The sequence below is a fragment of the Rhineura floridana genome, chromosome 3 (genome assembly GCF_030035675.1).
Source record: "Rhineura floridana isolate rRhiFlo1 chromosome 3, rRhiFlo1.hap2, whole genome shotgun sequence".
Taxonomy (NCBI): domain Eukaryota; kingdom Metazoa; phylum Chordata; class Lepidosauria; order Squamata; family Rhineuridae; genus Rhineura; species Rhineura floridana.
The window spans coordinates 107,442,032-107,455,766 of NC_084482.1; the positions used below are offsets into that span (position 1 = coordinate 107,442,032).

The 13,735-nt window shown below is 46.6% G+C and overlaps 1 protein-coding gene across 4 annotated transcripts in view; it reads right to left on the minus strand.

Moving 5' to 3' along the window:
* Positions 1 to 2,371: 2,371 nt before the first annotated feature.
* FAM13B (family with sequence similarity 13 member B) overlaps positions 2,372 to 13,735 on the minus strand; it is a 99,844-nt gene continuing 88,480 nt past the window's right edge. For all 4 annotated transcript variants that reach the window (XM_061617241.1, XM_061617238.1, XM_061617240.1 and 1 more), the window contains 2 exons: positions 6,618 to 6,719; positions 2,372 to 4,734 (listed from right to left, as the gene is read on the minus strand). In XM_061617241.1, coding sequence (XP_061473225.1) covers positions 4,617 to 4,734; positions 6,618 to 6,719 — 220 coding nt within the window. In that variant the 3' untranslated portion in view covers positions 2,372 to 4,616. The remainder of the gene's footprint in view (positions 4,735 to 6,617; positions 6,720 to 13,735) is intronic.

A 13,735-nucleotide genomic window follows, 5' to 3' on the forward strand; every position in this document is an offset into this window, starting at 1 on the left:
GGGTAGGACTAGGTCTAATGGTTTTAAGTTGCAGGAGCGTAGATTCAGATTGGACATTAGAAGGAACTTCTTGACAGTAAGGGCAGTTCGGCAATGGAACCGACTGCCTAGGGAGGTGGTGGGATCCCCTTCGCTGGATGTCTTCAAGCAGAGGCTGGACAGCTATCTGCGGGAGATGCTCTAGCTGTGGATTTCCTGCTGTGAGCAAGGGGTTGGACTCGATGGCCTACAAGGCCCCTTCCAACTCTATGATTCTATGACTCTAATCCCCCCAAAAATCTTGATAAGCACCCTTTGTTCCAGCTGACAACCTCTGGGTAAAGGGGCCTCACATCAACCATCAAGGCAGAAACCAGGGAAAGCTAGACCAATTCAAAAACATCATGAAGAGAACCCACTCAGCCCTCCAGACAGTACTGAAGGGGTGTAGGAAAATAAACCACCACTGCGGGCTGTTTGGCAGGAGCAAAATGGAACATTTTAATTTTATTTTATGCCCTGTGGCCAGGAACTGGGACAAGGGCTTGGGTTTTACCGGGAAAACTGCCTGGCCAGAGCCAAGGAGCCAGGGTAAAATATCAGGTGCTGATTCCAATTCATCCCCCGAAAACTTAGAACACAAGCAGCCTCAGATTTCTGGTTCCATGAAAACTGGGTGCAAACTGCTGGAGGAGCTCAAAGGGTGAGATCTCACAAAATGGCTCCCAAAAGAAGATCTGTTGGATTTTCTCCAAATATAGCTTGTAGCTCCGAGTATCCCTGGCTTGTATGTCTCCTTCATGTAGGATATCTCCCCCAGGGGGAGGCCCCTTAATATCCTGGGAATATATATAACATCTAACCAAGACAGACTAAGATCCTTGCTGCAAACATGAAATGCTTCTTTGTTTATTTAGCAGGCAGCTCTGATTTACATGGGAACGCCCATTCTGCATCCCACACATCATCGAAAGCCTGACAATAACCAGCTTCCAACCAATCGATGGAAAGCCTTTTTAGCTCCCGCTGAATTCGACTGGGCATGGGCATCGCCTCCCCCTTCAGTTTCTGAGAACTGCAGCACTCTGTACGCCTTCAGAAGAAGGGGTTGAAAAACCTCTAGGGCAAAGAGCCTACGTTGCGCCTGGGTCACCTCTAGATCCTTTCCCGACGACTCCCCCTCTTCCCTGTCAGGTTCAGGGGAATCATCCAAATCAGACAATGCCCCCTGTTGGTCATAGACCACTTGGGCAACTGTCCTTGTATCTGCAACCCCTGGACAATAGTGGGTGTGGGGTATGTGTGTGTCTGAGCATCTGATCAGTCCTGTTAACTCATAGCGCCCTTTACCAGTCCACTGCATCCAGTGAGATCCTTGTCCATGGGCACTACCTGAACCCCCTCCCCCACTGCACAATATGACAGGGAATGGGAGTATGTCACCCAGGCTGATGTCAGGGGATGTACCACCCCGGCTGATAGCTAGGGTAGAATGAGAGGGGGATCTGGTATAGCTGTAGCACTATGGCAAACTGCTATATCTCCTCTCCCTGCGTGAGTCGCTAGAGTGACATCTATGCCTCCGCTTTCCCTTATAGGCTCGCCTGCTTGAGAGCCTGCCCCGCTTACTTTTAAGAGCATGGTGAATGGGGCCACTGATTTCAAAGAAGATAAACTCCTTGACCCCAGACACGAACTTGAGAAACTGAGAATGGGGGGGGGAACATCCATACCTTCATCAGGAATACTCATTCCCCCGCTGCCCCCGCTTGGGGTTGGGGAGAGTGCAGGCTGATAGCTTGTTGAGCCTTGCGCTGGTAGCTCACGAGAATCCATCACATCTCCTGTGTGACAGAAGTCTTGGTGGGGGAACGAGGAAGAGTCAGGCGAAGCCATAAAGTGGCGGCTACAGCTGTTCTGCACTTAGGAAAAAAGTGCAGGAAACCGCTGCAATGGCATACCGCCATAGCGGGCGCAGCTCAAACCCCTGCTGCCGTGCACAATCCAATTTTGGGGTAGATACCCCCAGGCAACACACCTTACTGGTTCTTCTCCTTGGAAAGGGCGGGAGCCGGATCCCGCGATCCCGCTCAGCACGAGTGTGGCAAAAAAGCAGCTCCACGGAGCAAGAAGTGAGTCTCCCTTCAAAAGTGGCTGCCGCTGTTGCAGAAGCACTGCGGCTAGCCACACTCCGTTGCTCTGAAGAGAGGAGACTAAAGTTTCTAGACCCTGCTTGTCACGACCAGTAGGAGGAGCCATCCCTAATCAGGAATGTCCTCCAGCCCTATCTAGCAAAAAAAACAAACCCCAAACCAACACTGTTAGGATCTTGTTTAAAAGCCTTAGCCGATTAGAAGCGGAAAATGACACACACAACACAAACACAATAGAGTATGACAATAAAAGATCCTTTTATTATAAAAATCTATACAATGAAATGCCAGACATAGCAATCATTTATATCTGGTTTATTTATATATATTTATATATCTATATATCCACATATATAGTTTTTACTTATACCAAAGTAAAACTATGTTATATCACAAAATGTCTAACGCTACCATTTATTGCTCAATAAGGATGGCACAACACACAGTCTTAGCATAACTGATGCCATGCTAGCTACGATACTGAACAAACAGCCAAACACTGCATAACACACACAAGCAGCTGTTATTCTGAAGTGGAACCAGTCTGATCACTCACTTTATAAAAATATTGGAATCATATAGATTTAAGCATTATAAAGGAGGAATATATTATTTAAAACATTTAAATAGTGCATATTGACATTTTGCATGTGGTATATAAAACATTCATGTACAACACTATACAGTACACATAAGTTTCAATATTTGGATGCACCTGTGTCTGCAGATAGAAAAGAAACTGAAATGAACATTGCACAATGAAGCCAAAAAAAGCCACAGATTATCTCCAGATTAATTTCCAACCTTGCAATTTCACTACGGTCCACTAAAAACCTAGTTGTATAAAAAAAGCAAAGCATCAGAATATAAACTCATCTCAGCGCTCTTGGGTTCCAAAATTACATGCCTATAATAGCCGTAAGAACAGAGACAGAGCAAACGGGCAAGTATGGAATATTGAAAACATATTTTCTATCTATTCCATGTTCACACACCAACCCGATGAATTTACATGCTAGCCACTTACTTCACATACATTTGTTTTTTGGTCTTTCAGAAAGCAATGAGAATCAATACCTGGTGTTGATGTTAGCTTTTCATAACACATGCAGCAAATAAGCACATATAAAAACATGGCCACAGCACAAAATTTGGGTACAAAAGGCACCCAAATCCCGCCAATTTCAACATTTAGGACTCAGTCTGGCTGTGCCACAGGTGCAGCACCCACGTGCAAAGGAATTCCGTAACAGAGCCCTCTTCCTCCCCATTCAGTGTTCTCACACTGAGACACAATTCATCAAGCTGTCTGTAAAGGTCTGGGATACAGTGCTAGACACATGCCATAAAGACAGGTAGTGAAAAAGGAGGCTCTGACCTTTGGTGATTCCTCTACGTGCACATACTATGCCCGTGGAAGGCCTGGACAAAGCCTTTCAGAATATGCAAATCTATTGAGGGGGGACCATTAAAGACTAATGCCATATATACTGGGCAAAGTGTACATCACCAAAAATGTTTCAATTCTGAAGCTTCATCATGCAAGAACCATTTGATATCTGCTGAATGCAACAAATATTAAGTCACTTTTCCTTCCATTTCTACAATAGCGACATAGCAGAGAAGCTTCTTTCAAAGTTGGCTCTGTCCACCTTAAGTCCATCACATTAATGATTTTATTTTAGCCCTTTATAAGAAATGCTTATTTCAGATACAGCAGCGTTATATAAATGACATAAGCCTTCTGAGTTTTACGCATCCGTGCACTGACACTCTCCCCTAAAAGGTAAGATGCAATATCCAATTCAGATTACACACTAAATCACCATTAGCAGATAAATTGATAGATGTTAACAGTAGTATAAGTCTCATAGGCAATATGTGATATAAATGTTCAGATTTTTCCAAGTTTTAAAAATACAACAAGCAAGGTCACTTTCTGGTTTGTCCATTGTCATCTGAAACTGAAGCGCAAGGAGCTTTAAAGTTGCAATATCTACAGACTATAAACTATTCTCTTACATGACAAATGTCATTTGAAAAACAAAGTTATTCCATAGCAGTCCTTTGAAAGGCATTTCACTTCAGTTTGGTGTTTAAGAACATGCTTGTGTTCTTCAGATTTGCTGCCATTGTTCCCCATCATAAAAAGGCAACAGAGGAGTTCAATATAACACTAACAAATATGCAGATGAAACGAAGTTAGCAGGTCCAGAGTTTTTGAATGATTCTGGTTCTACAGTCTTTTGGGAAGAAGATTCATTTTAAATTAAAAACAAGAACGAAAATGTTTGCTAAAGTTGGACAGAGCAGTCATTTTTTTTCATTAGCTTTCTAGATAGGACCTACTTGCCTTTCAAATGTGGCACCATAGAGTATACAAAAACTGCATTCTTTCAACAGCGCAACACAAAGGTGAACACCTAACAGTACTATGAATAGCACAGGAAAACAACCTTTCACTGTTATGAAGAAAAATTATATTTATTTTGAAGAATCTTGTTTGCTGATAAGGACTTCAAGAAGCCGCAGTTTGGCTTTAACTTTCTTGTACTCTCTGTACTCATCAAGCATGGGAGCACGATCTTCTTTCTGAACATTTCTGGAAAAAATAAAGCCCATGCAACATTTAAAAATCCTGACCAACTTTGCTAGTTTGAAATAGATTGGGGATGCACACAAGCTACTGGTTTTTCATGTTATATTGGTGAACTTGTGAGGTGGTGCAGTCCACACCACATTCTGTAATTCTTGACCCAGTGCTTCATTCTAAACATTTTCATGCAAAAGCTTGTACCTCATGAAAGAGGTACAAACTTCCAAATCCTGGAAGGCACCTGGTGATCAGAGGTATATTGCTTCTGGAAATGTAAGGTCCATTCAGCTATAATAGGTAATAGCTGTTTATTGCATGGATTAATCCTATTTGAAGAGGCAACAAGAAAATATATCTGTAGCACTTTACTCCTAACAGTCTGCCGTTCATTTTACCGTAGGGCCCTGCTTCTTGGTGCCCTGCTTCTCTGCGTTCCGCTAATACGGCGCCAGCGACGTGATCAGCTGGAGGGGGGCCTGGAGCTCACTACAGCTGATCTTCTCCTCTTTTGGCGTGATCAGACTCCCCTGCTCGAGCTAATCGTGCCGGAAGAGGGGAAGATCTGATCTTCTCCTCCTCTGGTGCAATCAGCAGGTTTGGTTCCAGATCCCCGTGCTACAGCTGATCCACTTTCTGGAGGTTTTTGCTTTTCGGCGGGGGTCTGGAATCTAACCTGCCGTATGAGTGGGGCCCTACTGTATTCTTCATAAGGTTGTACAAATTGATTATAAAAAAATTAACCCATTTAAATGTAAGAGTGGCATAGGACACTATCCACATTCCAGTGAAATCAATGTAAAAATATCACAGTGTTTACCAAGGTGCTCGAAGTGGTGTATATGGTTCTCCCCCTCCTCATTAAATCCCCACAACAACCCTGTGAGGTAGGTTAGGCTGAGAGGCAGTTCCTGGCCCAAGGTCACCCAGTGAGCTTCATGGCTGAGTGGGGATTCGAAACCTGGTCTTCCAAGTCCTACTCAAACCCTCTAACTAGGGCTGTGGAGTCGGTACGCCAGACCTTTGACTCCCACTCCTATTTTTCTACTGTCCGACTCCAACTCCGACTCCTTCATAAATGGCAAATGTATATTAACTAGTACTAACAAATTTACTGTAGTAAAATGGTAGCACAAGGCATTTCATCACCACCATGTGAATCCAGAGCTTGGAAAAGTTACTTTTTTAAACTACAACTCCCATCAGCCCCAGGGATTGCCTCTAACCACTATGTCATAAATCCCAGGCCTCCTTCAGCCTCTTACAGAGAATCTATTTCTTGCTGAATTGGAATAAATGGCTAGAAATGAATGGAAAACATTTTAATTGGCTATTTTTATTTAAATGAATTTTAGTTGAAATAACTATTAGAATGGTTGCTGATTCTAACAAAATATATAGTCTGTGGCTGCATTCACACATCAAATCTGGGAACTGCTGCTTTCCATTATGAGCAAACTTGGAAATGGCTTTGTCCAACTTTAGCAAACATTTTTCTCCCTTTCTGAATTAAATTAACATATGGTTAATGGCTTCCAAACAAGCTATGATATAAAGCCACGGTTCAAAGTTGACTTATTAATCCTGGCTTGTTTGGAAGCCATTAACCATAGTTCCAAGTTTGCACATAATGGGAAGCTATGATTAGCTGCCGTTTCCAGGTTCCCCATCCCCCTTGCACAAAGGGAGAAGAGAAGGAGGAGGGACGGGGCTGTGTGTGAGCACACAGAGCATACATATCCTCGCTTAGTAAAGTTCATGTGAATCAGTCACTGTCATGTTGTGTGTTTTAATTAGTATCACATAGCACATTACTAGCATTACTGCCTTCATCAACACACATGTACCTTTTTTGTCTCATTATTTCCATTAACAGTGTATATTCAACTAACCTTCCATTCTGCTGATAAAATCCTTCTTCAAATTCCCTTAGAGTTTTGCGCAATTTCTTTTTTTCAGCTCTGGCTTTCCAAAGTTGCTCCAATAATTCAGGCCTATAACATTGTAAAAAATGCACTGGGTCATCAAAACCATCATGGATATTCCCTCCATTAATGAAGCAGTAACACTGGGAAGATAATAAATGTTTACTCAGAAATTTGTCTGGGTGCTTTATCAAGCAAGTGCTTTAGCTGTTGCCTCTTGCAGTTGATGTACACAGACCAGGGGTGAGGAACCTTTCTGGCCTCATAGGCCAGATCATTATCTGTCCCCAGCCTACCTGTTGTTACCTGATGCCATTATGACACTGGATAAATAATAGGAGGGCTGTCACACCCATCTGTCAAAGTCCCTTTCTCAGTGCTTCCCAAATACCCAAGAGCCAGCAGGTTGTTGGGTGCTTGGTAATCACAGCACAAAGAGCTGCCAGCCCTGAGCTTGACAAAGCAGCAAGCACAGGGCTCACAAAACTGCTTTCTGCAGGGATTGGACCATTGGTCTCACCTGAAGGGTGATTTTCATAGGAGGAATGCCATCATGCGGGTTATAGCTCGACCTATCGTCCGAAGGCAAGAATGTTTCTGAAGTCAAGACTAGGGGCGTCAGGCCCCTCCCACTCTCCAGTTCATTCGCAGCGAGTCCAGAGAGATATCTAAAAGTGCAGGAAAAAGGGCCAACTGGCCTACCAGCAAAGACATAATACAATAACAGTATTCAGAATAACATGACTCTAACATAGTGATATAACATTAATAGCAGTCTCGACTTCACTAGTGAATGTAATAAAATAGCGTAACAGGAATATATAAAAACCGTAGAAAAGAAATCTAGGTATCCTCCAACTAGGCATCCAAATTTCCTCCAACTGGGAGGGTCGTGATGGCATTCCTCCTATGAAAATCACAGGTGAGACCAATGGTCCATTTTCCATAGGAGGAATGCCATCATGCAGGATGTACCAAAGCAACCCATAACAGGGAGGGACCACCCACATCCTAATCATCATTAAGAACCTGTTGCAACACTCGCCTGCCAAAAGAGGCATCAGCAGAGGCATAACGGTCTATTTTATAATGCCTTATAAACGAGTGTGGGTAGACCAAACAGCAGCTCTGCAAATATCAGCAACAGGAGCGTTGGTAGCAAAAGCAGCCGTAGTGGCCGCTGACCTCCTGGAATGAGCTATTATACTAGCTGGAACCGGAAGCTTAAGAGACTCATAAGCTAAAGTAATACATGCACGCAACCAGCGGGATAAGGAGAAATTAGCTACTTTATGCCCCATAGACCTTGGATGAAAGGATACAAACAAAGACTCGGTTCGTCGAATCTCCTGGGTCCTGGACAGGTAGGTCTTGAGAGCCCTCCGGACATCCAACGAACGCCAAGCCTTCTCGAGAGGATGGGTAGGATTCGGACAAAATGAAGGAATAACAATGTCCTGGTTGCAGTGGAAAACTGAATTGACCTTGGGACGGAAGAAAGGATCAGTTTTCAGCACAACAGAGTCCTTGTGAAAGACACAAAGATGGCGAGCAGAAGACAATGCGCCCAGTTCCGAAACTCGTCTAGCAGAAGTGATCGCGATCAGGAACAGGACCTTGAATAACAACAAATGTAAAGGCACAGTCCTGAGGGGCTCAAACGGAGGGCGTTGTAAAGCCTGCAGCACCTTTGACAAACTCCATGAGGGAAAACGGTGAACTACAGCCGGTGAATGTAGGGTAGTGCCTCTGAGGCAGCATTTGATGAATGGATGTGAGGCAATAGGGGCACCAGTGAAGGGCACTGAGAGAATGGACAACAGAGTGGACGCATGTCGACGCCATGTGTTGGATCTGAGTCCCATCATGAGGCCCCTATGAAGATATTGCAGCACCTGTGTATTGTAGCCTGTGAAGGATCGAGGTGCTGAGTCTGACACCACCTGGAAAATGCCACCCAAGTATGTTGATAAATACCAGCAGTGGATGGTCTTCTCGAGGGCAAAATAATGTCAATTACAGCATCAGACAGGCCAGCCGATCTCAAATGTCCCCGTTCAAAAGCCACGCTGCTAGCTTGAGCCAATTGAGATCCTGATGCAATATTGGACCCTGGGATAAGAGGTCTGGCCTGACCGGGAGTGTCCATGGATCCATTACTGACATGGCAAGGAGATCCGAGAACCACGGTCGACGGGGCCAATATGGAGCTATCAGAACCAGTTTGGCCCTCTCGCACCGCGCCTTCCTCAAGGTTCTGGCTAACAGTGGTATTGGAGGGAAGGCGTACAATAGGCCATTCGGCCACGGTTAGCGATAGGGCATCCACCGCTTCCACTGTCGTGTCCAGGTATCGCGCGAAGTACCTGGGTAGCTGGCAATTGCGACTGGAGGCAAAGAGGTCGACTGAGAAGGCGCCAAAACGACGCTGGAGAAGATGGAAAACGGTCGGATGAAGCTTCCATTCTCCCGGAAAGACCTGTTGTCTGCTAAGCCAGTCTGCTGTCACATTCCAAATTCCTCTTAGCTGTTCTGCTTGCAAGGATTGCAGATGTTGTTCTGCCCCGTCGAATATGAAGGAAGACAGGTTCTGCAGGTCGGGACCTGGTGCCTCCCTGTCTGTTTAAATGAGATTTGGCACACGTGTTGTCCATTCGAATGAGGACATGGTCCAAGTGGAAGAGAGACTGAAAATGAAGTAGAGCTAAGTGGACAGCCTTTAGTTCCAGCCAACTGATGCTTCGAGTTTGCTCTGCTGTGTTTCAAACTCCCTGAACTAACTGGGAGTTGCAGTGGGCTCCCCAGCCAAAGAGTCTGGCATCTGTGGTAATGACAGTCCTGTGGGGTTCTCTGAATGGAGTGCCCTGGGTGAGATGTTGTACCCTTGTCCACCAGCGGAATGACAAGCGCCATGTGGGACTCAAGGGGATTGCTCGAGATTTGAGCTGGCAATGTCGTGTTGGAACGGTAGTAAGGCCCACTGTAGCTGGTGAGTATGAGCTCGAGAGCATGGCACAATATGGATGGTGGACACCAACATTCCGAGAGCCCTGGCGAGAAGCATGACGTCTGCAGATGTTTTGTGCATCAGAGATCTTGTGATGTCTGTGATAGCCGTTATGTGATCTGGTGACAGGAGCACAGTCGCTTGCAGGGTGTCCAACATTGCACCTAGATGCTGAAGACGTTGGGTTGGTTGTAGATGGCTTTTGTCGAAGTTAACTAGCCAACCGTGGGCCTCTACCCTGGAAATGTCTATTCCAGCCTCCTCTGGAGGAGCAGAAATCATATGTTGGGAACTCGCGGCCTCGTCCCCCAGGCCGCGTTCCTCGAAGGGGCTGAGACGTGCAGTACGAAGCGAAACGTCTAAAAGGTCTGCGCTCGATGTTTCTGACGGTGGCCAAGACAGGTTTTCGAGTGTCCTTAGGGTCAACAAGCACTGCCTTTAGTGCCTCCTCGCCGAAAAGTAATGACCCGGGGCATAAGGTGCCCATGATAAATTAACTCTGGCAGTAAAGTCGGCCTGCCAGTGACGAAGCCAGAGGGTCCATCGGGCAACAACTTGAGCCGCCATGGCGCGTGCTCCTAGCTGATTCGCGTCCAAGGTGGCGTCAGCCACGAAAGCAGCTGTTTTGCACAATTTTATAAGCGATCTGCACAGAAAAACAGGATCTGGATTAGAATCCTCGATGAGGTCATCCAACCACATCATCGCTGCCCTGGCGAAAATAGAGGCTGATGTAGATGCACGCATAGGAAAGGCGGTGGCCTATGAGTCTTGCGTAAGGCCAAGTCCAGTCTCCGCTCAGTGGCATCCTTTAAATGAGATTCTCCTTCCCTTGGCAAGAGGGATCTGGAAACTAAGCTGGAAATTGGCTCGTCTCTGCCAGGGACGGCCCGTTTGGTAGTAAAGTCCGGGGCCAAAGGATAAAGTCTGTCCGCAATGTTATTAAATCGGCGTGCTTGTAGAGGGTGAGACCATTCGTCCTTGGCCAGTTTAGCGATGGGATCTGGCACGGGTGTTCAGCACTCTGTACGCAAGAGGTTGGTAATCTGAGGCATCGAAGAGGCGATACGATGTATCCTGCTCATGTTCCGAATGGTCACTCCAGTCGTCTCCTTCGTCTTGCAGCGCAAATGCGGACTCCTCCGCACAAGAGACGTCATCAACAAACCTGCCCCTGGCAATGTCAAACGGATTTGGAGAACATGAAGGATTCGTCTCACTGTGTACAAATTGGTCCCCACTGTGTTGAGGGATAGCGGGAACTTGTGATGGTGACTGTCTCTGAGCGAGAAACAACAGCACGCCCTAGAAGGTGTGAAATGAACTCATGGGACAGCTGCAGTCCTGGAGATGTAGACAGTTGCTCTTGGATAGGCAGAAGTGCGGACGGCCCTACAGGTAGTGAAGAAGAGTAAGCCCCGGGTTGGGTGACTGTTGGCTGTTCAGGAAAACCCGGAAAGTCCTCCTCATGAAAGGAAGCGGCAGGAGAATGAAAGAGGGTAGTTAGCTGTGCACGGGTTGACCCCTCTGGAACTGGAACAGAGACATAGCGAGGCTGCTTGGTTGTGCTGTGGCTGGAAAGATGTTTAGTTTTGGCAACCGCTTTAGCATGCTTATGTTTGACCGCCTTAGGTGGTTTAGGCTTGGTCGTCTGGTTTGTCTCTGGCTGTTGTTTCAGCATGGTTGCCTGGGTTGTCTCTGGCTGTTTTGCCATCATATATATATTAAGGGTAGCAGTACACTGCCACAATGGGGCAGAATGCACTGTTCCGCCATCTTATATTTTCTATGGGTATCAGTACACTGCCACGATGGGGCAGAATGTACAGACCCGAACAGGCTCAGTACACGGCACACGACTGGGGCAGAATGCACTGGCTGATGGCTAAGTACACTGCCACGATGGGGCAGAATGTACACTATGAACAGTCTTAGTACATAACCAGAATGCACGTCCAGATATCTTGGCACAGTATCTGCAGGTGTGGTACAGTATGGAGCAGAATGTAATATTTGCACAGCTTTGCACAGCATCAACAGCCTGGTACACGACCACGGATGGGGCAGAATGTACAGTTCAAACGGCTTTGTATATTATCAATAGCCTTGGTACACAGCCACAGATGGGGCAGAATGTACAGTTCAAACAGCCTAGTATAGTATCAACAGCCTTGGTACATGGCCACGGATGGGGCAGAATGTACAGTTCAAACAGCTTTGCATAATATCAACCGCCTTGGTACACGGCCACGGATGGGGCAGAATGTACAGTTCAAACAGCCTTGTATGGTATCAACAGCCTTGGTACATGGCCACGGATGGGGCAGAATGTACAGTTCAAACAGCTTTGCATAATATCAACCGCCTTGGTACACGGCCACGGATGGGGCAGAATGTACAGTTCAAACAGCCTTGTATGGTATCAACAGCCTTGGTACACGGCCACGGATGGGGCAGAATGTACAGATCAAACAGCCTGGTGCACAGCAAGTGCAGTAGCAATAGTCTTGATGAAACGGTCACAGTGAGATTGTACTGGCTCAGATAGTTGCAGTAATCAAACAGTTGCCAGAGCCAGCAGCAGTAGCAGATTTAATAAAGGAATCTTGTATAGTAGCAAGAGCCTCTGCACACTAAGATTGATCAGCCTGGTGCACAGTCAGTGTAGTATTAATAGTCTTAATGAAACAGTCACAGGTGCACAGTCAGTGGAGAGAAGAGATTATACTGGTTCAGATAGTAGCAGTAATCGAATAGTTGCCAGGGCCAGCAGCAGTAGCAGATTTAATGGAGGAACCTGTGAAGACTATAGGATCCTATCTGGAACACACACACAAAGGGCAGGTCACACAGTGGGAGCTGACAGAAGGCCTGGGCTCTGCTATCCATAGCCCGTGGAATAGAGACCCCCCTTTGCAATACTAATGGGCTAGCAGAAGGAGCGGGAAAAATTGACCAATCAGAGAAGGCTTGTGGAGATGAAGAAGCAATGGCGGTCCCCTGGGAGCACCAGCGAACGAAAAAACGGCCTCCAATTTAAAAAGGAGACGCTCTGGAGCCGCGGGGCTGAAAGGCTCGATCGCGGCTGTAAAAGCCAGGGAAAAGAGTCTGCCAGAGAGGCAAGACAGCCAGGAGAATCCCCTAGTGATTGTAGGCTTAGGGAGACTGAGTCAGCCGCAGCCGCAGCCTGCGGGCGACTGGCGCGGCGAGATTTAAAACTGCTGCAGAGCGAGCTGGGGGAGGCGGGGCAGTGATAGTATGAGGAGCCGCAGCTGCAGGCTCTAGGCATAAACCGCCGCGACGGAAAAAGGCGTGGTCGTACCGGGAAGGCGGCGACCCAGACGGCCAGGAACAAAAGATAAAAGGAAGCCTCAAGGGCAGGCTCCTGTGGGGGACGTGACTTCGAACGGGCACGAAAACAAGCGGTGTGGAGAGGCCGGGAGCTGCAGCCGCAAGCTCCCGCCTGAGAGAAGAGAAAACCGCGGCCGCGGTCTCTCTGAGAGCCGAAAAAGGCAGAAAAACGGCCCGGGCAAGGGAGAACCCCCCCCAAGGATTCCCCAGGAAAACGAAACAAACGATGTGAAAAACAAGACAGAGGGAAGGGAAGTGTGAAACACACAGACAACAAAACTTCCACACCCTGTCAGACAAATACACAAATGACTTAGCTAGAAGCTACGCTATCAATATCAAACTTGTTCGGTATGAAGGCAAGAATGAACTGGAGAGTGGGAGGGGCCTGACACCCCTAGTCTTGACTTCAGAAACATTCTTGCCTTCGGACGATAGGTCAAGCTATAACCCGCATGATGGCATTCCTCCTATGGAAAATGGCTGTGTGATGTGCAGCTGATCTATTCACATCTCTATCAGACCCGCACCTAATATCACTTACAATGAGTGTGGGGCAGATTGGCATGCTTTGGGGAAAACAGGCTTGCAGGCCAAATTTGGCCCATAGGCTCCACACTCCTGAAATAAGCTTGGCAAGTAGAACAATTTGGCTGAACTGATACACTGACACATTACATGAAAATACCTCCCTTTCATGCACCACCTCACACCCCACACCATCTGC